This window comes from Botrytis cinerea, chromosome 15, assembly GCF_000143535.2.
Source record: "Botrytis cinerea B05.10 chromosome 15, complete sequence".
In the NCBI taxonomy this organism is placed as follows: domain Eukaryota; kingdom Fungi; phylum Ascomycota; class Leotiomycetes; order Helotiales; family Sclerotiniaceae; genus Botrytis; species Botrytis cinerea.
Genome location: NC_037324.1, coordinates 1876921 through 1901124, shown reverse-complemented (window position 1 = coordinate 1901124; position 24204 = coordinate 1876921). Strand labels below are relative to the sequence as shown.

Below are 24204 nucleotides of genomic sequence, written 5' to 3'. Positions count from 1 at the left end.
CGAGTTCGTATCAATCTGAAACAAAACATTTCAAGATACCCATAGCTATTTCCCATTCCATTGTTATCAGCTCTCACGTGAAGATTAATTTAGGCGAAACCTTTGGAAATCAAGCTGTCACTTCCATGTGCAGTCGCAACATCAACCTTTACTGCTCATAACTAAACAGAACCTACGAGGTATCCCACAATCATAAACCAGAGCGCATATTCGATCACAATAAACATACACACAATACAACAAATGAACATGGATTTCTCCAAGTTCCAAGCCTTTGGCAAGAATGTCTCGTAAGTACCAAGTTCTTTGCTCCCTTTCCTCCAGATATATATCATTGTGGTTTATTTACACCGAAGCTAATCTAATGCCTCACTCAATAGAGCCTCATTCACGCCTTTCGCAGCTCGAACCCAACAATATGTTAAAGAGAGATTGGGCCAATCTGATGATAAGGTGATTCGATTTAATCATGCGCTGTGAAGGGAAAGAAAGGAAGTCGTGAATTAATACTAAATGTTATGTTTTGATAGACACAACTCCCTCCCGATTATATTGAGTTGGAGAAAAGGGTCGATGCGTTGAAGAAGGTGCATCAGAAGATGTTGTCTGTTACGTCAAATTTCTCTCATGAGGGTTATGATTACCCGCAAAATTTGTCGGAATCGGTAGGTTCTTTTGTTCTTTTCTATCTATACGTTCGATACACGATTCAAGAATAGCAAATGACGCTCCGCTCGCTGGCTCTCCGAGGACTGCCGCCGCGGGGGCTTAATATTTGGGGCAATGTTCGAGCGCAGCAAGCTGCGGGGGTTTGGGGCTTGCCGTCATGATGATGATAACATCAAATCATTTCTCAAAATTAATGAGTATGATACATTTGCTAATGCATTATTTTCCAATAGTTCAACGACCTTGGCCGCACGGTTTCCGAAAAAGTTCAACTCCTCTCCTCTGCCACCTCCCCGGCCGAAGCTCAAGCTGCTCTTACAGCCCCTCCATCCGCAAAACCACAACCCAAAACCTTCAACCATGCCATTGCCCGCGCAGCCTTGGCCTCTAGCCAAATTCTTCAACAACAAAACTCTTCTGGAAATGAAGATCCCTTAGCTACTGCCCTTGAGAAATATGCTCTCGCAGAAGAACGTGTTGGAGAAGCAAGACTTGCACAAGATAGTCAAATTCAAAGTCGTTTCCTCGCAGGTTGGTCTACAACATTGAATACTAATTTGATGTTTGCGACCCGTGCTAGAAAGAGTGTGGAGAATTCGAGATTATTGCTTGATGCTGCAAAGGCAAAGGCTAAGAATCCAGGATGGCATTTACCTGGTCAAGCAGCTCCTCAACATGACGGTCATGAAGATGAAATTCAGAGTGAAGAAGCCAGAGTTGAGATTGAACAAGCAGAGGATGAGTTTGTTGGACAAACTGAAGAAGCTGTTGGTGTTATGAAGAATGTGCGTGTTAATTTTTGTGATACATTTCAGAGGGATCAAACTAATGCGCAAATCTAGGTCCTCGATACACCTGAACCGCTCCGAAATCTTGCTGATCTTATCGCCGCTCAACTCGAATACCACAAGAAGGCATATGAAATTCTCAGTGAACTTGCTCCCGTTGTTGACGGTCTCCAAGTTGAACAAGAAGTGAGACGTTCCGAGGCATTTTCTGCCTAATCCTCTTTTTCTTTATTTTTCACTCCTAGAATCCTTGAGCCATGTTGCAATTATGTTATTAGAATATCACAGTTCAGTTAGCTGATGAAGTGTATTCTACGCAGGCCAGCTATCGAAAAAGTCGTGATGGTGGAAGTGCTTAATCACCATCTAAAGAATATTGATACCAAAATGATACTCAATTCGAGATCAAAGAATGAAGTGATAAGAAATTGGGAAATTTGAGATGTGATGCGACGCGATGCGTTATGGAATCTTTTTTCTGACTGCTTTTTTTCTTCTGGCGATTGTAGGAAACTCAGGATTCGTTCGCTTCGACTAGGACTGGGAGTGAGGCTGGGTGGTAAAGAGAATATTTTCTGGGGGGGGGGGGGGAGCATGTAGGCAATCAACGTCGGTTGGGATGACATAAGTGAAACGGTGGATAGTTTTTCTACGTTTGGGGGAAATTTTTGAGAGAGTGCGTGCGTGGTGATGGTACTTGGTAACTGGACACCTGTCTTGTACGAATTGTATTGTTGGTGTGACTTTGGAAGGGCGCAGGTAGCTTTTTTTCTTCTTCCTTCTTTTGTAGAGGGGTTGGGGTTGGTTGGGGTTGGAAGATAGATAGATTGATACCTAGGTAGGCATCAATTCAAGTACTGATATTGATATTATATTTGTGTGATAGGTCGCCGAATGGAAATATGGGGGGATTATATGCTGTGAGTTGTATCCTAGGTGGATGGGATGTTCAATTGGTAGGCTGAGTTGGGTTTGTTTTACTGCAAACATGAATTTGAATATGGAGATGATTCTATGGACGCATGGCAATATGTGGGAGGTTTCTTTGTGCGGAATGGGGATGAGAGTTTTCTGGATTATGGTTGCAATATTGGACAGTATCGATGATGTGATATTCACGAAATGACCGTGGATGAGTGTGCTTGTTATCAGTGTATTTGTATTCTGGTTATGATAATATGAGATGGAGAAGAGGCAGTTTGATAATTAGATGGTGGAAGGTTCAAGTCTACGGACTGGGTCGAAAAGAGTGAGCTTCGAGTATTCCTGAACTTTGACTTGTTACTTTCGTCTATATCTTAAGTCTCATGTGATGATGGTTTGTTTCCTACTTGCTTGCTTGCATACGGTGTTTTGTTTTGGTCGTCGAACTTTTTGGTTCGAAGTAGATGAGATGAGATGATGTGTGGGAAGTTTGGTCTGGTATCTTTATTCGGTTGCTCGCTTGTGGTGGTCAGAAGGGTATGGTACGGAGGAGGTAGAATAGAGATAGAGTGAGGATAGTGTGTGTTAGTTAAGTATTTTGTTCATTTTAAGTAGAAGGGGGTGAATGAAAGGTACAATTCTGGGAGCAGGTGTGTAGAGTGAATCATGTTAGGGGAGTAGAAGGGGAGATGGGAATTGATACTTTTATAGGAAGAGGGATGCGAGAGATGCTTAGTAAATCTTAGGTATACAATATCATGGTTGGAAAGGAAATCAATGGTTTCTTGTTCGATGATGAATACGATGTTGAAAGGTAGAGATTTGTGTTGTATGTCTGTATATTGGAATTACGAGGTGTATTATGATAGGAGGTTTAGATGGCTTTCTTCTGATTCTCTGGCTGTCAAAGTGCAAGCTGATCTTTCTGGAGATTTGCCAATCATATTATCTGGAGGTCTATGTTGCATGTCTGTAGATACGAATTACGATGTGTATCCCAATAGGACTTTGAAATAGCTTCTTTCTAATTTTCTGGTTATCAAAATATACTATCTAAAGATTTGCATTGTATATATATATATATATATAAATTGAAATTTTGAGATATATTTCGATAGGACTTTTAGATATCTTCCTCCTAATTTTCTGAAAAGATAAGTATTGGTATTGATCTACTAGCTTTGACTTGATCTTCCTGAATACTTTCCAACCATGCTATCTAGAGGTCTATATTACACGTCAGGATCTTCATTTTTTCAAAGAGATCCTAACAAGCACAAGAAAGAAGAGGACTTTAGTATGTTGATTGTCTAGAAACGCGAAGTTATATCGATATCTGATGTGATGAAGTTGCAAATATCGGAAATGTTGCACATCTACAACTTGAATTTACAAGGGTGGCCCCGAGAAGCCTTCAGATTGAAGAAATGTCCATCGCTAGTTCTTTCTACTGCTCGGAACTTTTCACCATTACAGAACATCCCAAGGACTAGTGAAGATTTATCATGAATACTCACTGTGAAGTTCTATCGAGGGGACTAGTGGTGGGTAAATGTAAAATAAGCTTTTGTATACATAAATTTCTTGGAATCTCAAGGTTAAAACGACACCGTTATATCCTGGTGAGTCAATCGGGTGTATGCAGATATACAATGAGAATGAAAATATTGGTGATGTTGTATATCCTATTCTTGTTACACTCATGATAATTCTAAGAAGTGCTAAAAGCCTCCTGCCAATCCGGTAACTTGACGCTAGTTAGGTCGATTACGGTGTCCTTGGTTGTAAATTCCAACTTTTACTCAATGAAACGTAGTGGGAGGTCTGGTATTGGCGGAGCGGAGTGGTGATCTACTTCGTAGTTGACATTATTGCTTTGACTATATCTAGTGCTGGAGTCTCCTACACGATTTCAAGATTTCCCTCGTATGTTTGGAGTCGAAAATGCTTACTGAAGACTACACTGGGATGCTACTCGGAACAAAGATTGTGTTTTATGATCATGGGTGGAAATTTGAGCCTGATGGTTTTCATTGTCAAAGGTCACCGGAGTGCTCATAGTTCCTCAAAGAACCCGAGATTCATGAAAGCGAGATGAGATGACAAGTTGAAGCTTGAGAGTCCGTCGAATAGGTACCCTCGAGTACTACGATTTGAATATATGTTTCAAAGCACCATGACTTGGCAAGTCATGGTCAGACTGTGACTTTCGGATGGAAAATCCTTTTATTCTTTAATCCACATTGTCTACACAATATCCTACAATCCCCACTAGTGACAAAAGAACACATATCTTATGGGTATAGAACCAAGAATTCATAATCAGCATAGCAATAGCTATAGATAGACTGAATCGATTAATGCTTTACTACTACTGACCAAGCATTGGCAATACCGATAGCTCTCAGAGGCCAAGTACACGTCTTTGGATCACCATGATATTCGGGTAGATCACGTTATAGCTTGAAGCAGAAATAACCTAAGCACAGGGTGGAATCGAGTATATCATTACGCTATCATTAAGAATGATATGAATTATGATGCACTGGAACAATCTCATCTGTCTTGATAACGTGAGAAAAGAAAGAACATCATGATATTGACAATTGAAATAATCATCCACTTCATCCCACCATCAACCTTATCTATTAGATCTTCCAAATTCGAGAATCATTTTATAATATGAGTGCAAGCCAAGCCAAATATCCCCGCGATCGGAATTTTCGGTAATGCAAGTCATGTGCAAGTCTAGACTCTGAATGATCCACTTTGAAATCAACCAACTAACAACTACGTATACTAAGTCTCACTTGCTTGGAACTGACATTATTGATTGGGAATCCAGCCTTCTTTTAGCGGCACTATGATTCCTCCCTATGAACCATAGAACAGTTGTGAGCACTCTTCATGATAATATTCATCAATTGTCCACATCATATTTGTAACAAGATGATAAACATATGGGCACTGGGAACCTTATAAAAGGTTGAATGAATTGCCACATGTCCAAAAATGAAGTCATCTAAAACTATGAAAGATCACCAATCAACGGCGTGTGATTGAAGTTTACTAAACCCAAAGATAAGGTGCTGGATTTTACTTCAAAGTAACCGAACTCGAAATAAGCTTTGTGTCTTGCCCCTTTTGGTTTGGGCCAGGCGATCATTATGGGGTAGAGCCAAACCAGACAGTAATTTTTGATAATGCTAAGGAAATGGATGATACTTGGAACCGTCAGGATAAACGCTATAGATTCTGATTGATATTGCGAATCGGCAGAGTGAAGTATAAGAAGGCCTTTGGTCCCCTGGTTGAGCGAATTCCACAAGAAATTTTATGAACAAATTGCAAAGTCGTAAATAGTACTCAATGTTCAAGATCTGACTGAAACTTCCCAATAGATCTTTGAAGCACAATTCAGGTTGTGAATAGCATCAAAAGTGCGTTTTCGACCAGAATGTATATTCCAGAGGAGCCGGAACTTTCAGGGGTGGTCGTGATTCAAGAATTGGCGCAGTCAGCCATGAAAATTATAACGACTATGCTTGGACGAACGCCACATCAATACCCAGACACTACTATCTATACCCGTTCTGAGAAGATTACTTCAGATAGGAACTCTCAGGATAGTGCTAAAACATGGATATTAGCCATAGCGTTTGGCGTGATGATTGCTTTCTTCCTTCTTCTCTTCTGTATACTCGAGATTAAGAAAAGGCTGGGACAAAGGAAAGACCACTATACTCAACGTCCCTTATCACGAACATCGACAACAATGTCACGAAAATCACGAAATGACACTCGCAGTTTATACCCAGTTTATTCCCATAGACCGAAACCGACGGGAGAAATGGGCGCTGCAAGAGCTGCATTGGGTGCTACGATTCTTCCATCTCCTATAGATGAACCAAGCGAAGAAGAATATACGACGAGCAGTCCGCGCAATCAAGGCTACTACCGACCAACTGGTGAGATAGGCGCTGCAAGAGCTGCATTGGGTGCTACGGTTCATCCAACTCCCATAGATCAATCAAGCGAAGAAGAATATACTACTACAAGCAGTCCGCGCAATCAAGGCTACTACCGACCAACCGGTGAGATAGGTGCAGCAAGAGCGGCACTTGGTGCGAGAGTCCAGCCAGAAGTTGAACAAGCGAGAACAAATAACGATAGACCCCTCCGATTTCAACAAAGCTATGTTCCCACTGATATTGGCAGTCGGGTCGTCTCACGTCCTGTTGAACAGCATGATTCCATATACACATTACGACCTGGCGAGAGTGTTGCAGACATGATGCAAAGAGTAGATAGTGAGGTACAACGAGCGGTCTCTAGATTTCCTATCTTCGCGAATAATCTACCCAGTCCCCCCCCAACAGCTCATCCTCCTCGACCCAGTCGATCAACAGTCCCAATGACAGTAGACGAGCAAGTAAGTCTACAAGTAGCCGCGTTTCCCATCTTCCAGCAAAACTCTGGAACTCAGCATGCAATGGCTACTGGAAGTAATCAGGAAGAATATCGAGAATCTACGACGATTACAGCAGCAAGCGCAAATACAGAAATGGATGACGGGGAATTGAGGAGGGAAGTTGCGACACTTCCTGTGTTCCAAAGCACAGCTAGTTACCGCCCGATGCCGACAAGGAGACCAGATCCGGTGACCCCAGGTTTTATAACTCCACCGCCAGCGTACTCACACGCTCCATCATATAGGGAATATGACTCAGATGAGGAAGCGCCAGATAATGAGGCAGACAATGCGGTTGATGATGAGAATCATGGGACTGTTCTTTCTAGTCTACCTCCGGCTTATTTCAGCGGAGATTATAGGCATTGAGTTGTGAATTTGTAATTTTAGCCTTGGGAATTTTTGCATTTGACAGGTTTGATGTATTATATGGCAATGGAAACCCACCAGAGCCATTAGAATAGGTGGGAGATATATAGTTTGAAGCAGTGGGATGGACATGAGTATTGAGATATACAAGGTCATTATGGAAGGATGGAGAGGCCAGCGGTATACACCGAGTGTCTTGAACAATCGGGATTAGGCCCTTCTTCTAGGAAATAATAATAATTCTTAACTTACTATTCAAACACGTTCCGGAAATGCACGGAGTCTTCATATGTTCGCATGGCAGTCAAGAATCAACAACTTTCAATATGCCGAAAAGAATTTGAGCTTTGATTATAACTTAACAATCTGAGGAAAGGTAACTTGCTAAATGCACCCCATGCACTAACCAGTATCAAGGAATAACGATCTTTATCGCACTGGGGTCCAGACTACTGGAAATCACCAACTCATAAACGATCATGGCATCTCTCTCCAAGCGTATTGCATCATTTGTGCTACAGCCAGAGCAGGTGATATCCCCTTGACTAAGGCCAACAGGTAAAGTGTAGCATCAATCCCACAGCTAATTCCTCCACTACTAATAACCCTAACTTTCTTGTCTAGACTCAATTGTTCCTTCACGTATCTGAAATTCAAGGACGCAGGATTCGGCACGACAATTGTTGGGTTGTAAGATGGCTTCTTCGCAGTATATGCATCGCAGATAATTTTGAGTTTCGGAAGAGTAAGAAAATGCGTCGTAGCGTTCAGACCCGAAAATATACCCGCAGAGCCAAGAAAGAGTGCCCCGGTACATATCGACATTATTACCCGCGGGCTTTGTAAACGAGGAGATGGACCAAGTCTTGAAAATGCTTTGATAATGTTGAGCATGTCTGAGAATGTACTATCTGTATGTGGATATAGATGAGGAAAGATATCGTCGGGAAGACCACCGGGTTGGATGAGAACATCATAATTCTCGAGGGTTTCAAAGGCTGTGAGGAAGGAAATGTGACGTTGGATCTTTGCTCCTTCGGCTGAAGTGATGATATCATGTTGAGCTGCGATTGTAAGTTTGAACGGATCTGCGCTGAGTGCGACATTTCCTAGCACGTCAAGAGGTCCATGAATATCAAGTGTGTTGAAAGTGTCATATGCGAGGAAAAGCACAGAAATTTGAGATGATTCTGGTGTGCCCTCCATTGAGGTATCTGGTTTGAGTGCCATTGAAGCTGGATACATCAGAGCACCCTTCAGAATCGAGGGATAGATGAAGAGATGGTTCGACTCTTATGATGATTTAATATATATGAGCTGATAGTCGCGTCTTGGTCATACGAGAAATACCACAGCTTAGACTTTGGAGAGACGAAATATGACACAGCTTACCTACTACCTACTACCTACTTAAACTATGAGTGAGTCCTCTTCTGATGAGCGGTGATGGGTTTTACAAAAAAACATTTTATGTGATCTCAATATATCTCTCGACAGGCGAAGATATACGCGATGTAAACAAGATAATTGCCAAGGCGCTAAATTACCCCGCGCCTGGTGAACATTGAATTTCTGAGCTGATGCGAAGTGGTAAAACATAACAACATGTTGTTATAATAATAGTATGATATGCTTCTTTAGCTACAATGTGTCATTTTCTTGTACCAGAATTCGATCAAATCATCTCAGCTGTATCGTACTTTTTTTTTCACACCAAAAAGCAACTCTTTGCAGGGGCATAGGCAAAGGCAATGGATGAAACGACTTACACAGAATGGCCAAGGTAAAGTGCTCGGTGTATGCAAAGATCCGGTCATGGTTTTTCATGCTGCCAATCTTCTATTTAGGTCTTACTATGAGGTGCAGCGTGCATAGGATGAGTTAAGACATGCAGTACAGCAGGGCGCCTTTAGGGGCAACCAAGTAACGGAATGGATTCCCACAGAGGTTTATGGCCAATCTAGTGATTTGGTCTGGACTCTTCAGCATCATTGCTCCAAATATTATTTTAGTGGTTCATACTCCACATGGTTATAACTATAGTTGTTCTTTGAGAGACAATATAGAACTATGCTGAACAGGACATTCACGCAGTGACAGGATCGTGTCACGAATTGCTTGGCGTTCAACTCGTACTGCAGGTCAGCATGCACGAATAGTGTCGTGTACTATGTCGCAACCCTACGAGGGGCAGCGAACTCTTCTCGGTTTCCGAAGCTGACTCTTGCGGTTCGTACGGACATAAGACAGTAGCCTAGACAGTTGGTGTTTATTTTCCTGTGGACGCAATAGACCACAGCTTGGTAAAGAATTGAGGAATCAACGGATAGGGAGAAAGAATCACGACACTCAATGGCATGAGGGCTTTCATGCTGCAAGCACTTCTCTTTTCCCTCTCTCTGCTTCCTCAAAATGATGCAGGTAATGCAACAAAACGCGATGTCACTTTGTACCTGTTACCTATTACCTACTTCTCTTCTTCCTTTGCGGTGCTTCGTGCCCGATCCACTTCCTCTGCTTCAAATGCAAGCATGGGCCACGTCAATCTTTTCTATGTTCCATGTTCCATGTTCCATGTTCCTGGCTACACAACAGAGAGGGGTAGAACCTGGTAGGTAGATCAAGAGCAATGCTGTTATCGCAATCAGGCATCCATCATCCAAATTGACCAAAAACCCCGTATCGCGAAACCAGCTGACTTCGTGAATTGTAACTGGAAATGATATTCGTTTGTGTTTGATTAAGTACATGATATACGCCTTTCGCCGCGTCTTCACGCCTTGCATTTGACAATTGATGACATGAGTAACAATGCTGCAAGATAAGGATATTGAACGCTTATCCAACTACTGCGGGGTATGCGTGGTATTCACCTCCTTGACATACTTGGACTATAAAAGATTTCTCTATCCAACGATATACAATGATCTATTGCAACATAACTTCTTTCTAGGTAAAAGGTTGCTCAAGTGGCTTTGCCAAATTATCAAGATGTCATCAACTTACACGACGACTTCTACAGCCACCCGCAAACCTTACCATGGCTCCTGCCACTGCGGACTAATTCGCTTCGTGATATTCATGAGCCTTCCACCTCCCGTGATCGAAGCAACGCCTTCTGCAAAAACTACCGTGCGCCTGCGCAAGTGCAACTGTACCACCTGTCATAAAATGGGTCTTTTCCACATCCGACTTCCGGATTCTCCAAATGATTTCATGCTTCTGAGTCCCGCAGGAATGCCGCATGAACAAGGCGGATGGCAGGATCAGGGGATGAGAAATTATCAATGTTTTGACAAAGAACTTGATTGGTGGTTTTGTGGTATTTGTGGTGTGAGACCATTCGCTACTGGATTGGATTTCCAAAATGGGGAAATGAGGACGGTGAATTTGAAGGAACTTGGAATAACCGAGGTTAATGGAGAGGAGGTCGGAGAAGGTAAAAGAGACGTTTGGATGTGCCCAAAGAAAGGAGAGGTAAATGGGAAGCCAACCGAGTGGATAGAAGGGAAGACTGGATATTTGTCTGTGAATGCCATTGTGTTAGAGGCGGGCCAGGACGGATGTGACTTGAGGGAATGGCATGAGAAGGGATGGATTAGTTACCTTGATATTTTGGATTCGAAGGAGGAAAACAGACTGGGTAAGCCATGGAGGGGCGGAATGTATTGAGCTAATGTTAGCTATGAGATACGGTACGATGTAAATTCCATTCATTGTAGGGAAGACGAGATGAGAAGATTTCACTCTAGAAATTGCGCGTGTGCATGTTTCATGACGTACAATTTATGACTGCTCAACAGAGGGGATATAATCTAGCTAAATACAAAAAAAGAAAAACAAAAAATCACAATTTACTGGGTACCCAATTCGGTTTCCTCTTCTCCACGAAACTCCTCACTCCTTCCTTCATATTTGGTCCCTTGTCCATTCTACTGTACCAATTTTGTTCAATCAATCTAGTCCCTTCCTCCGCACCAACACCTTCCCATCCCATCTTGATACCTTCTCTACTCACAATAACACTATCTGGACTGTTTGCTGCTATCAGCTCCGCCAGTTTGATAGCTTCCTCAACACTCTTTCCAGTTCCTACAACCCTATTGACCAACCCCCATTCCATCGCCTCTTCAGCCCCAAGTGTTCTTCCTGTCAACGCCATTTCCATAGCTCTTTGTTTTCCTACCGTCCTAACTAACCGAGTCAATGCTCCAGCAAGTGCCACAACTCCGATTTTCACCTCTGGTAACGCAAACACAGCATGAGATTCTGCAATCACCATATCTGCATTTATGATCATCTCACAGCCACCCCCAAAACAGATCCCGTTCACAGCACATATGATAGGTTTCTTTCCACCTCTCCGACTTAAACCTCCAAAACCAGATGTTGGTAATGAACGAGCTTGACTCGAGGCGGAAGTAGATAACGAATTATTGGAATCCCACTCTTTGAGATCTGCGCCTGCGCAGAAACTCCTCCCGACACCCGTTAAGATGGCACATCGAAGACCGGGCTCGGCGTCAAACCATCTGAAAACTCGATCGAGTTCGTTGTGGGTAAAGGTATCGAGGCAGTTGAGCGACGAAGGTCGGTTGATGGTTATGAGGAGAGTGGAAGCTGTTGGAAAGGATAGCAGTGTGTTTTTGAGGGGTGTACCGGTGGACATATTGTGGGATTTGCGATGGCGGGGTATAGTTGAAGGGATGTGCAGAGTAGAAAATCGAGATAAGATCAAGAGAGCAAAAGGGAAAATTGTGCAATGATTATCGTACAGATTTTAATTTACGTACCTAGTTGCTTAGATCTGCTGTAGCTGAAAATGCGTTGTCAATGATGGTGTCTCCATATTTTGTGGAGAAGATGCCGGAGACCTCGGTAAACTTGCTACAGGTCCGCAGGGGCATGTATCATAGCCTAAATACTTGAATGACCACGCTGTACTGCAAACTATTTTGATAGAATGGATATTGTCGATCTTCTATATTTTGAGAAAAGTTGTATTGTTCAGCCTTCAGGAAACTCTTATGTCAAGTGAGCAAGAGCAGTAACAGGCTCAGCATCTTCCTCTAAACCTGGTCACAATTCATCAGGAATTCTCTTCATCACAGTCACATAAGCCCATTCCAATGTAGAGTACCGAGCATACAATCTCACAGAAGCCCCAGCTCTTGAAAATCCCCTCGCTAGTTCCTTTGGCCATTCTTCAATATAGTTGCAAGTTGGCACCAAGATGGTGACCCCGCTTCTGACAAAGAAAATATAGCTTTGGCTACCCATTCAATCGGGCTCCATCTGAATAGTTCCTGGTCTATGTCAAACTGTTTTCTGCATATTTGTATTGAATCGTCACAATAACCAATGCCATTGTGAGTTGCACTGACATGAAGGAATGTACTTAGGACATCTTCAAAGGTCTTGTCGTTTGCAGCTTTCGTGATGGACTCCGACGAAAGGTGAAGGAGTGGAAACTTAATTTAGCATGTCTATATGCGTGCATTGATAGAATTTTCCCCTTTCCGGGAAGGAAGACCCCCTGCTTCAACCCAAGGAAACGTGACAAGTGATCATTTTTCTCCAGAAATGAATGCCATTTCTGCTCTAGGTTCCTTGGAAGACACGTATGATATCTGGATCTGCTTTCACCTGTTCAAGATGAATCTTGACAATCATTTCAGCAAAGTGCGCTGATCATTCTCTCAAATATGTCGGTGGAATTGACCTGTACACATCCGTATCCGCTAAAGCTATAAATCCCGCAGCTCTTCCAACTGTATCGATGTGAATGGTAATTGGCCAGCCATATGTCCTCAAGTCAGGCAGTCTTGCGTTTCTTGAGACTTTAAATGCAGATAAGCAAATTACTTGGAGTGGTGCAGCCATGAGATTGTCTACACTCGGACGAACATCTTTCCAAGATACTTAGGAAGCTCTGCAAAATAAATTGGTGCCAAAATTGCGAGATTCCATCTTTGAATCCTGTCGAGTCATGGATTTTGTGGCTGACACCTGAAACAGTTAAGTTGTTGGCTCGAATTTATGAATAGAATTACCATTATTCTGTTCTCGCCTCAATTGGTCCTTACTCAAACTTGTGGCTAAGTCCGGCTTCCAGATGTACTATTCTTTTCCTTGTATCGCTGAATCTACGCCTTAAGCCGGTATCTCCCCTTCGCCTAGACTGCACCACCCCAAGTATTTAAAGATCTGACTCGCAGTCAGTCATTCAGAAGCTTTCAGTATATGACGCAGATTCAGCATTCGATATATACTTGGTTTTTTGGGATGAGCTGTATGTTATAATTGAAATCAAGAATTGAAGCTTTCTGAATTCTGGAACGCATTCTGTTATATCCCAAGCTGCAATGATATCCAAGATCTGGATGTTGTCTACCTCTTCGGTGTTCCGAATCCTTCTTCCCACCGCCCCAGCCACAGGTATCACCTTGGACGCCCTCGTCCCTTCTTTCGACCCGCAATATGTAGCCCTTCCTTTCGGCTTTACTATAAGTGTTGCTATCTCCACCTCGCTTTAGTCTAGGAAAATTCAAATTTCTGGTTATATCATGGCTATTTATCTAGCGCCATATATGTTCTTCACAACGAGAGGATACAGGATGTTTGTTATTCCGTTATTGCCATTGAGATATATGGGCGCTTGTGGTTATTGTGTGTTTGTATGAGGGAAAAATTGAGGATCTGAGGATCTAGAAGAGTGATCTTCGAACATCCATTGTGTTCGACGAATAGTTGGAGTTTATGGTCTGTGTGAACAGGAAAGAGGTATTGAGGCGACCAGGAATCTGTGGTCCCTCTACTGGTATATCTCTCTATTGTGCGTTATAGTAATACAAATACATTTCACCATATCAGCACAGGACCTAGAACTTCTATCTCTGCATGTTTAATCTATCACATGCCAGTACACAATTTTCCCAATACAAAATTAGCGTTCTCGTTTTGCTGATAGATACATGAAGTATTTTCGAAGTAGCCCTGGCCGGAAATTCTAAAAGAGCTTATTTGCTAATTATTTGGAATAGTTAAGTGACTTGAAATTTTGAGCTGTATCTAATAAATTGTTTGTTGACTTGATATTTCATGTTCATTCCGTACTTCATGTGAGACCAGAGATTTTTCAAGGGAAACTCACGTATAGTACATGAACCCGAAGATCACAAAAGGGGGGAGAGTTCCAAGACTATTATGGCATATTGATCTTGCTCCATGTGTGCCAAGCAATTGGTTAACTAAGCAATCCTCTGTTGAGTGATTTCGATCTTCAGTCTTTAGTTAATTATTTGATAGTGTCGAAGTGGATGCTGTGAGAAGAATTTCATTACATCATTACAAGCTGATTAAATCTGAGCACAAGCAGCGGGTTAGACATTGAATTGATGAACTCTTTGTAGCTACAGGCAAATCCTTTCCAAATTTTCATATATTTAATCTGGAATCCGTTCTCCAATCCGTGAATGATATCAAGCACTACAGTATTAGGTGGAAATACATTACAGTTAGACATATCGTTCCTTGGATACCGACTGTCAGATTATAGAGAAAGTATTCTACTTGGAATCTAACTACGGCAATGTTTTATCAGAGATTGAAACCGCAGAGCTTCTCCCTACATATGGGGGTCTCGACACCTTGGACTTTTGCGACCCGATATCGTTCATGTGAGGTTGTCGAGGCGAGAGAGTGAAAATGTTTATTAGTTACTTTCAAAAATATGTATATACTTGCTTCCCCAAGTTGTGACAATCGAGGAAAAAGAAGAATAGTTGATGAAGTGGTAGGCGTTTAGAAAGTACTCAGGAAGAAAGATTTACAATGCAAGGAAAGGAACTACTAGTTTGTACAGATATCCATTGAATCAGCCTAGCCCAGAAGAAATTAGAGGATAAAGACACACAAGAAGATGAATACTGAGGTTAGAATCATAGATGAGAACCGAGCAGAAGTATCTGGACAAGAGGTGAGGAGAACCTGGGTCTTGCTAAGATGCATAGCTAATCCTCACGGAGCAAGAGAAGAAGCGTGAATTACCTAACCAGGTCTCATTCATATTTATGTTCGAGGAATTTACACAAAAGAGTCGAGGAGAGCTTGTATCAAAGGAAAAAGCATCAAGTCATTTTCTAATATATGATTAGTATTTTCTTCAAATAAAATGGTTGTTATTGACTGATGAACCATTATAATTTGACATTGAGGTATAATACAAAACAATAATCTTTGACATCGACTATTACTATGATGATCATCCCCCAATTTATCCCTATTTCCGCTTCCCCCATCCCTTTCCTCTCGTAATGACTTCAAAATGCCTCCATGATACCTATTAGCACGAGAGACAGAGAAACAAAATTAGCGAGCTCATGACGGCATCTAGTAGAATACAAAAGAAAGGGAAATCCGAAAGAGGCACAAATCAAGCAATGATTGAAAACTACACAAGTCAATGTACAAGCAAAATCCGACTCATTCAATCTCGAAGAAAATCACATGATTCCCAACCCAAACAAAATATCCCCTCTCGTTTGTATCTACATGCCAAGACCAACCAACTGTATCTCGGTCCCGATCACACACACATACACACATACCAGGATAAAATACGATAAATATCACATGTCAGAATTTCAACCTCAACCTCAATCTCACATAAACCGCATCCCCCATCCATCCTAAAGCAGTCAGCCGAAGATCCCCTGTCTAATTCCCCTCTTCTCGGCCACACCATCTTAGGATCCATCTTCGACATCTAGATCCATACCAATTCTTTACTCCTCCTTCCCCTCTTCGGACAAGCCGCACCGCAAGCCGCACTCCCATAAAAGTCTCCTTCCGTATTCAATCCAATTAAGCTAATTCGCATATCAATTTCTCCTTACCAAACTTCTCACCCACCACATCTCTTCAAACAAGGACAAGATCTTCAATGGATACGAAGAATCAATCCCGAGTACTGGCGACAGTGTGTGGTGCTGCACGCGGAGTATACGAGGATGCCATCCGTGATAAATAATTAGAAGGGAATAAATAAATATTCCGCGACGCATTTTTTTATTGATTCCTGATTACTCTGTGCATCTAGGCTTTTTCGAAATTCGGTACGCTACACGGAGTATCCGCCATCCATCCTATCCTCCTCCCAACCTTCCAAATAACGAACCGAGCTTCCGAGATGGTGTGCTGCAGGGAAGAATTCGATGGGTACTGTTACTACATTATGCAAAGACGTTAAAGATCTAGATTTTGCGTTTCTCTACTTTGTAGACATATGTAGGAGTACCATGAATGTAAATGCTACATGTCGTACTAGTCATCTTTTTTATTAGTAGTCGCGGATATCAAAATTTCGTGCAGGCTTGGGTGCTGATGTTACCCTTCATTCGGAGTTCATGAAGAAAACAGGTACCCGACCGGATAAAAGCCGTTTGGAATTTATCCGCACTATTTAGACATACATGAAAATTACCGCAATATTTGAGTATGCATGTGTGCGTGTTTGAAGAAAAATTAGCAATTTCAATTCTTCAAGTGTTAACTTTCGCTTCGTATGAAATTAACAAAAGTTGTTAGAAGAAAAGAAGAAGGTATAAGATTAAAAACTAAAGACTGGAAACTAAATCCAAAGCTGTAGATGTGATGCCATAAGATATACATCCTTTAAGACAATCCGTAACGACCCCCAATGCCTTTACTGTCCTATTCCTTCAGCCAGATCCCCACTCAAGTGCCGTCATGATTCGTGAATTTTTCGTCTTTTCTTCCCCTGGATACTATGTACTTGTAATTCCCTCTTAACCTTTACTCATCCAATTTCTCTTCAAAATTGCTTTTCCTCCTCGTTTCAGGAACCGGCACATTCTGCGCAGCACTGTCCCCAACACTATCTGGACCAAAATAATGCTGCCTCCCTTGTCCCACCCCCTGCGGTGGCGTCAATGGACTGACCACTCCGGATCTCTCAACCCCTTGTCCAATTCCGTGCTCCTCATCACCCGGTCCATCGATCTGTATCGCAGGCGTGGGTACATTCCCATAATCTCCATCTACACTTACACTCGCGTCACTAATCTGCCTCAGGTGAGTTCTTTCACTTTCAGTCACACTACTCAAATCACTATGAATCCTCTCTCTTGTGGTACCTCCTGCCTGCTCATTGAGTGTCACACTATCTGCGCGAGCAGGAGAAATGGGGGAGGATCTTGGACCCGAGCTTCGAGAAACAGTACTAGCATGCGAGTGATTGGAACCTGCGGATGGAGAATGGGCGATAGGACTTTGGTTACGGGAAATGTTATTCCAAACATTAGACTTTGGGGAAAAGGGCACAAAGCCTGTGTTGTGGAGCTCAGAGGGCTGAGATGTATCTGGAAGGCAAGGCTCATTAATTTCAGATCTAATAATAAAGGGATAAGGGGTTACATACCCATCATTTCGTGAAATTGTGTATCACCTGGCATTTCGACGGCGAATACGCGTGTATGATCAGTATCAGCTTCCGAAGATACCGCATTGAGTTCCGTTTCATCAGTTGTGACTGTAGGAGCCTTTACATCTCTAGGAGTAGAATAAAGCCATCGGAGAGTACGTCGGCGATTTTCATACATAGTTCCAGCTTCACTTTGGCGATCCGCTCGCGAGAGGCCAAAAATCTTGCGACGACGATAGATGATGAAGGCTAAAATGAGAAGGGTAATGAAAAAAAGACCCAAAACGACACCCAAAACAGGCCCAAGGTATGCAGGTGTTCCTGATTTAGTAGCGACGGGTGTAGGGAGAAGTGTTCGATTATTTGGAGGGGTCGATGAAGCTGGCGTATATGGATACCAATTTGTGATTTTGGTTGTGTTGTAGGCATTTCCCAATAGCTCCGTCATACTTGAATTTGTGAACCCTCCAGATGGTTTGGTTTGTGAAGCGCTACCAGTCCCAGAACCTCCAATCACAGATACAACTTGGCTGGGTACAGTGTAATTGCTCCAAACCAAAGGGTCATAAGAGTCCAGCCATTGAGGGTCACTAAGATTGAATATTTGGATTATGCCACCTTCAAGGCAATGTGGGACCTCAGTAGTAAGAGCTGCGTATCCACCTAAAACGATCATTTGGTCTGGATATGGCTTAACACACTTGTGTCCAGCTCGGCCGTGAGTATCACTTCCAGTGTAGACTTTCGTCCAGATGAATGAAGGGATCGAAAGAACATAAACATCATCCGAGAAAGGTTGCGTGGGTTGAATGCCATCATAACCTCCATACCAATATATGTTGTGGCTTGAACCATCTTCGGCTGATGCAACTACAGTACATCCTTGGGTCAACGCCCCTGGAGAGTTTCCGGATGTTTCTTGTTCGTACCAAACTTTTTCAGCAATGTCGTAAATGGAAACAGTCGTCATGAAACCGGGACTTATTTTACTCTATCGACAATCAATAAATGTGTTATTGAATGACAGAGAGACGACTCACGCTTTGTTCATTGATAGAGGCATTGTTGACCTGGACAATGCTAGAATAAGATGGATCAATAACTCCACCAACTGCTACCAATATTCCCTGATTCGAAACGGGAATCCACGCAATTTCAGGATTAGCACGGCCTGGAACAGTCGACGGCAAGGAGTCATTAGACCACTTTGGTGCGGTTTGACTAGCCATATCAATGCTAATTAAAGTTTGAGACGTCACATTTGCTAAATAAGACGCATTTCTCGGGCTTGGCTGTCTATAAATGGGTCCAAAGCTTGCGGCTCTGTATCCCGAAAAGTAAAATCCTAGATTTTCGGATGGAATGCTAACGGCTCCTCCGTACGTCACATATCTCGTCAAGTTTGTTGGTAGGTCGACTTGTTCAAAGCCTGGGTTGAATTGTTTAAAAGGTGTACCATCTGAGTAGACTTCGTATGATATGGCAGAGTCTCCATCTGGCGCTGAAAAGGCACTCGTGAGAGATAAAAGCCCGCCATAAGTGTACCATTCTTCGTCGTTTGCAAACATTGCTCCATCAACATAGTTTGGTCCCAGATTACTGGCGGATCCCCCATTCGGAGCCTTCGAAATGGTTGTAAGAATGGAAGAGATATTGTCTGATGTGTGAAAAGAAGTGCTAAAGTTGAGGAGGTATACGAGTCCAAGTGGATTTCCTTAAAGAAAGTAAGTATAATCTAGATATTCGAGCACTTGAGCTTACCATCGGCGAGGGGAGGATCGTATGTCCCATCGCTCATACCAGGCTCCCAGTACAACTCTCCTCCATCAATATAAAAGGTATCTCGTACCACCGCAGCTGGCACCGTCAATTGCTGTTGCAGCGGAAAAGTTTAAACGTCCAAACGTTATGTTCGCAGAAACGTACCTCGGGGCGATGTCCAGTAACACATTGTCGTATTCACCTGACCTTCAAGCCATCCCGCTTCTTGTCCCAAACATAATGGGACGAAAGCGCCAATCCAATAGACGAAACTCGAGCGAATCATTATAATTAACAATTATGAAGGTTGGAGAACCTTCTTTGCGCGGTGCTCTTTAGATTGAGGATTAAAGAGACCCGGCGCATCGCAGAACAACTTGTATCGTGGATGTACCTGCACTAATATTTTCTCTTTCCTTCACCAATAAAGATCGATAAAGATTATTGCCACTTCCGCCACTCAAATCAGCGATGCCTTGACTTTAATGCCTGATGTTCATCGAGACCGAGCTAGAATTCAGTATCCAAAGATGACAATTCTTCTGACTGTATCAATCAATGCACACGCACGGAAAGGAAAAAATGCGACCCTACCATCGGCTCAATGACCTCTCATGAATGTGCCCGCTCTGGGTGGATTACTGGAGATCGACTGAGGATTGGTGGGGAGCATGCTTGAACTTGCATGCTGCAACAGCAGGGTAACTCGACGGAAAATCTGACAAGGTATGAAATATTGATACGGATTGGGACTTAGCCACCAACACTCCCTGCAATCCATCAGCCTTGTGTGGGTAGAAAAGAATCCAGCTGATGCCAACGCAAACTCATCCGATCTCCATCGTATCCAACGAAAAGTCGTTTCGAGAGGATATAAATATGAGTTGCATGTCTTCACTTCCAACACGAGCGGGCGTGGAAAGTGGCAGATAAATGTCAGAAACCAGTACATTGGTGGTTTACTGAGTCGGTTTCATAAGAAACTACATTTGTGGTGTCTCACGGGTGGTTGCTGGATCATTGAGTCAAAAAAGCCGCGAGTACGAACGATATCGGCATTCTGCCCATGTGCAGCGATGCGATGTACTCTCTGGTAGGAAGCATGATGGCAATAATGACATGGTTCAGTAACAGCAGCAGATTCCTTCTCAAGTTAGGACTGCGAAAGTAGGAAGCAAGCAAGCGGGTCAATGTTGATATTGGTGTTGGTGCTGGTGTTGGTCCTGGTCGTTGGTCGTTGGTCGTTGCTTACGGGGTCGAGGGTCTTTCTCTTGAGTGCTCTTTTTGCCTGATGTGGGCTACAGAGCTCGATAAGGAACTTAGTCTGATAAGACAATGCGTTAAACCCAATCAGGTAAGTGGCTTGTGGGACCATTGGTGGTCATCAATCCCACCTGATTTCGGAACACAGCAGTATAAACAACACTAGTAATCATCTAGAGACTAAGAGATACTTCATATATACTTAAATAACACCAGGCAAATTTACAGTTCGATTTTCATCCGATGATATTCTCCATCTAAATTCAATACACATCTCGAGATTTCACTCACTACATCGAGAGCCCTGTTATCTACGCCAGTTCTGAGTTCTAACTGCTTCAATACGCGTTGGGTAGCCGAGCTAGCATTTACATCAGAGAGTACGTACATTGGTTGAGCGAGATGCATGTCTAGAATCTATTTTTTGAATCCTACCAAATTCTAGATTTGTCGTTTGACATTCCTGCCCAAGCCCTCTTTTTGCCAATTGGCCATTTCCATGTATGCCTCTACAACTTCTTCCTGTACAATTCTCCGCCACATGCTCTTAACTTAGCAGCCGCCTGCTCTGGAGTGATATCTCTTTGTGGTTCGGCCATTAATTCATATCCGACCAGGAACTTTCTCACGGTTGCACTTCTAAGAAGAGGAGGATAGAAATGCATGTGCAAGTAAGAAGCATTGATCTCCTCCTCAGTACCTTCCAAGGGAGCTTGGTGAATGCCGGAGCCTATGTCGGTTAGCTAAAACTTGCCATGCTATAGAAGAAGAAACAATGGGAGGGGTATATGCAGATGCTCAAAAGAAAATGAATGCACAATAAGAGTCGAGGATACTCACTGTAAGGAAAGCTAGTCTCGAACAAATTATCATATCTTCTCGTGACTTCCGCAACAGCCTCCGCAAATCCCAGTTTCTCTGCATCGTTCAAATCAACTAGACCTCTTTTATGTGTCTTACTAATGATCATAACCTCAAATGGCCAGGTTGCCCACCATGGACAAACTACCAAGAAGCTGTCATTTTGAAATACGATTCTTTCTTCCTTTTCCATCTCAAGCTTAACATAATCTTCCAACAAATGACGACCAGAGTTTTCCTGTCGATATTTAAGAAGATTGACGAGTTCGGAAGCAGGCTCTTCAGGCAATCCAGTCGTAGTCCAGATTTGTCCATGAGGATGAGGATTCGAACAACCCATTGCGGCACCTTTATTCTCGAAGATTTGCATCCATTTATACTGTTGATTTGGGGCTCCAATATTATGACCTGAGGGTGCAAGGGTGGTAGGTTGAGCAACACTTGCCAGAGGCGATGAAGGAGACAGATGTGCGGCGTAGATCTCTGTCCATGTCTGTATGACGGGAAGAATCTGAGCAGGAGTGAGGTCTGCGAGTGTGAGGTTGTGCGAGGGAGAGAATGTTAGAACATAGCATTTTCCTGTAACGGGCTCCGCGCGTAGAAGAGTGTTCGAGAGATCTGAATGTTTGCTTGTTGTTAGATGTCGTCTTGGTACATGGAAAGAAGGGCAAGTATCCAAGTTAAGAGGGTGGAGGGCTCAACAATATGAGGGCAAGATTATAAACGGACCTTTTGATTCCCCATCCTGCGCATACTCAGCTTGAACCTCCTTAACCGCACTGTAATCATTCACAAAAACGAAAGTGTCTTTGTACTGTGGGTTTGAGTCTCCCTGCGCGCGTTTATTTCCTGGACATAGGTAACACTATAAGATGCATTAGTCTTCAGTATTTGAGTCGGGAATATCTTCGGCATACTGCAGCGTCATATTCCGGAAGTGTAATCTTCGAAGCCGCTTCTTGCTGTCCTCTTCCATAGATGTTAGTATTTATCCGGGGCGACTTTTCATGTTTCCAGAAAGATTCAAAAACTTACTGCCATGGTCTCTTGGTACGATGAGGGGACACAAGAAGCCAACTACCCCGCAATGGGTTAAATCTCCTGTGTGAGATGTCGTCTAGGATCTTTTCTGGCATATTTCTTTTCGGATGTCAAGGTAACGCCAAAATATGTACAGGTTGAAGTTGCAGAAGGAGAGTGTTCGAATTCTTTCCAATGAAAAAATTCAAAATAAATAAACACCTACTAGGTAGTAATCTTACCTATGTGGTTCCTTCCAAGTTTTTTTTCCTATCTCGACCTTCCACTTTTGGTTGCTCGTGATGTTACTCCGCAAAATCGAATGAAATGGCGGGGCTTAACTTTGTTCGGTTGTTTATCCGCGAAGTGGGGTAATGAGGATGTCAGAGACTCAGAGGAAGGGAAATTACTTTTGGGCAACCACAGCAAAATTCTCTTAGGAACTAGTCGGCCGCTGGAAGAGCCGACTAGATATTATATCATGATTCATGAGGCTCTAGATCAGTCTGAGGTGAAGTGATGTGGTAATATTATAGAGCAATTAATGTGTGTTGTGTGTGTATGAGTAAGCACTTAGCAAGGCATGTGATGGCATGATAGGAATAGATCAGTGGTGGAAGTGAATGAGAAAATGTGTGGAAAACGCGTGGTATATTGACGTGAAAGTGTAGTGGAAGTATGGTTAAAAAGATACGAGGATTTCCGATAAAAATATGTTGTTTGCCATAATGAACGAATGATGAGGTTTCAATAGGATTGAGGTCGGGTTTAACGATTTTCCTTAAAAGGGTGCTTAAGCGAGTATCCCACATTTCATCCCTTCATCCTCGAATGATAACGATAGGCAATGCATGTTTGCCCAATCGCTCCTTCAACATATGATCCACCAAGCATTTAACTCCACTTACCGTACCTCGCACCAACCACCTCTTATTTTCCTTCCTTTTCTCGGCCTCCCACTCGACCTCCGTACGACCTACTGCTACTCTCGGTTCCTCCATTTATTATCCATTTGGTATCTCTACCCGAATACCTCTGACCTACATATGTGAATATCGTAAAATTGAGGCAACGAAAGGCTGGAAGCGATCACCTGCGTGCTCGATCGTATGCAATCAAGCCATCATGATGGCGAATGTGAGAGTGAAAAGTGGAAGAGTGAATGTGTAAAAAGTGCTGCAGTGAGATTTTACCTAACAGCCTCAAGACCCTCTTCCGACTCATTCGTCCAATACCCAATACCCAACACTTACCACCCCCTCTGCAAAGTAAGCAGAAGTCCACTGAAAGTCTAGCACGTTCTCCACTGCCACTCAGCCTCTTATCACGCTCTGTCACCTGTCAATTTCTCATTCAACCGCTTTGCAGATTCTTTTGACAACAGTTGGTAGGCCACAAAAAATCTCCATGGTTCATTTGATTCAGCCAAACTACCCAGCTACACGGAATAGCCCCCAAAATAGACATGGCTGCAATAATGCGGCAAGGTTAGAATTCCGGGATCTTACTTTCCAACAGTAAACAAACATTTTATTAACATGCCATTCTAGAAAAAATTGCTCGGTTCTGCAAAGAAGGTGGCAATCCGTTGTACGGAAGAATTTCCCGAGGGAAAAGGGCATGAACGGCATGGT

General features: G+C 42.8%; 7 protein-coding genes across 10 annotated transcripts; 3 read left to right on the top strand and 4 right to left on the bottom strand.

Annotated features, from left to right (window-relative positions):
- Positions 1-17: 17 nt before the first annotated feature.
- BCIN_15g05420 (hypothetical protein) lies at positions 18-2682 on the top strand. Of its 2 annotated transcripts, XM_024697731.1 has the most exons (6): positions 18-290; positions 381-453; positions 531-665; positions 903-1454; positions 1512-1643; positions 1778-2682. In XM_024697731.1, the coding sequence occupies exons 1-6, from the start codon at positions 244-246 to the stop codon at positions 1814-1816; spliced, it is 978 nt and encodes a 325-aa protein (XP_024553547.1). In that variant the 5' UTR covers positions 18-243; the 3' UTR covers positions 1817-2682. The 2 variants fall into 2 exon arrangements, with proteins under 2 accessions (XP_024553547.1, XP_001549744.2); XM_001549694.2 differs by having other exon boundaries at positions 1512-2682.
- A 2956-nt stretch (positions 2683-5638) lies between these two features.
- On the top strand, positions 5639-7519 carry BCIN_15g05410 (hypothetical protein). Its single transcript, XM_001549695.2, has one exon. The coding sequence runs from the start codon at positions 6157-6159 to the stop codon at positions 7219-7221; it is 1065 nt and encodes a 354-aa protein (XP_001549745.2). The 5' UTR covers positions 5639-6156; the 3' UTR covers positions 7222-7519.
- Positions 7520-7541: 22 nt separating this feature from the next.
- On the bottom strand, positions 7542-8753 carry BCIN_15g05400 (hypothetical protein). 2 transcript variants are annotated; one of them, XM_024697730.1, is made up of 2 exons: positions 8614-8753; positions 7542-8513 (listed from the first exon to the last, which is right to left on the bottom strand). In XM_024697730.1, the coding sequence occupies exon 2, from the start codon at positions 8464-8466 to the stop codon at positions 7699-7701; it is 768 nt and encodes a 255-aa protein (XP_024553546.1). In that variant the 5' UTR covers positions 8467-8513; positions 8614-8753; the 3' UTR covers positions 7542-7698. The 2 variants fall into 2 exon arrangements, with proteins under 2 accessions (XP_024553546.1, XP_001549746.2); XM_001549696.2 differs by having other exon boundaries at positions 7542-8753.
- Positions 8754-9925: 1172 nt separating this feature from the next.
- Positions 9926-10989, top strand: BCIN_15g05390 (hypothetical protein). The gene has a single exon (XM_024697729.1). It carries the CDS (start codon positions 10213-10215, stop codon positions 10891-10893), a length of 681 nt encoding a protein of 226 aa, XP_024553545.1. The 5' UTR covers positions 9926-10212; the 3' UTR covers positions 10894-10989.
- On the bottom strand, positions 10986-12156 carry BCIN_15g05380 (hypothetical protein). Its single transcript, XM_001549698.2, has one exon. The coding sequence runs from the start codon at positions 11888-11890 to the stop codon at positions 11069-11071; it is 822 nt and encodes a 273-aa protein (XP_001549748.1). The 5' UTR covers positions 11891-12156; the 3' UTR covers positions 10986-11068.
- Positions 12157-16728: 4572 nt separating this feature from the next.
- On the bottom strand, positions 16729-19983 carry BCIN_15g05370 (hypothetical protein). Its single transcript, XM_001549701.2, has 5 exons — positions 19592-19983; positions 19427-19522; positions 18706-19379; positions 17663-18656; positions 16729-17603 (listed from the first exon to the last, which is right to left on the bottom strand). Exons 1-5 carry the CDS (start codon positions 19710-19712, stop codon positions 17038-17040), a joined length of 2451 nt encoding a protein of 816 aa, XP_001549751.1. The 5' UTR covers positions 19713-19983; the 3' UTR covers positions 16729-17037.
- A 928-nt stretch (positions 19984-20911) lies between these two features.
- Positions 20912-23295, bottom strand: Bcgal7. 2 transcript variants are annotated; one of them, XM_024697728.1, is made up of 6 exons: positions 22813-23295; positions 22586-22690; positions 22468-22519; positions 22280-22415; positions 21530-22168; positions 20912-21419 (listed from the first exon to the last, which is right to left on the bottom strand). In XM_024697728.1, the coding sequence occupies exons 2-6, from the start codon at positions 22684-22686 to the stop codon at positions 21199-21201; spliced, it is 1149 nt and encodes a 382-aa protein (XP_024553543.1). In that variant the 5' UTR covers positions 22687-22690; positions 22813-23295; the 3' UTR covers positions 20912-21198. The 2 variants fall into 2 exon arrangements, with proteins under 2 accessions (XP_024553543.1, XP_024553544.1); XM_024697727.1 differs by lacking the exon at positions 22813-23295 and having other exon boundaries at positions 22586-22808.
- Between the last annotated feature and the right edge of the window lie 909 nt (positions 23296-24204).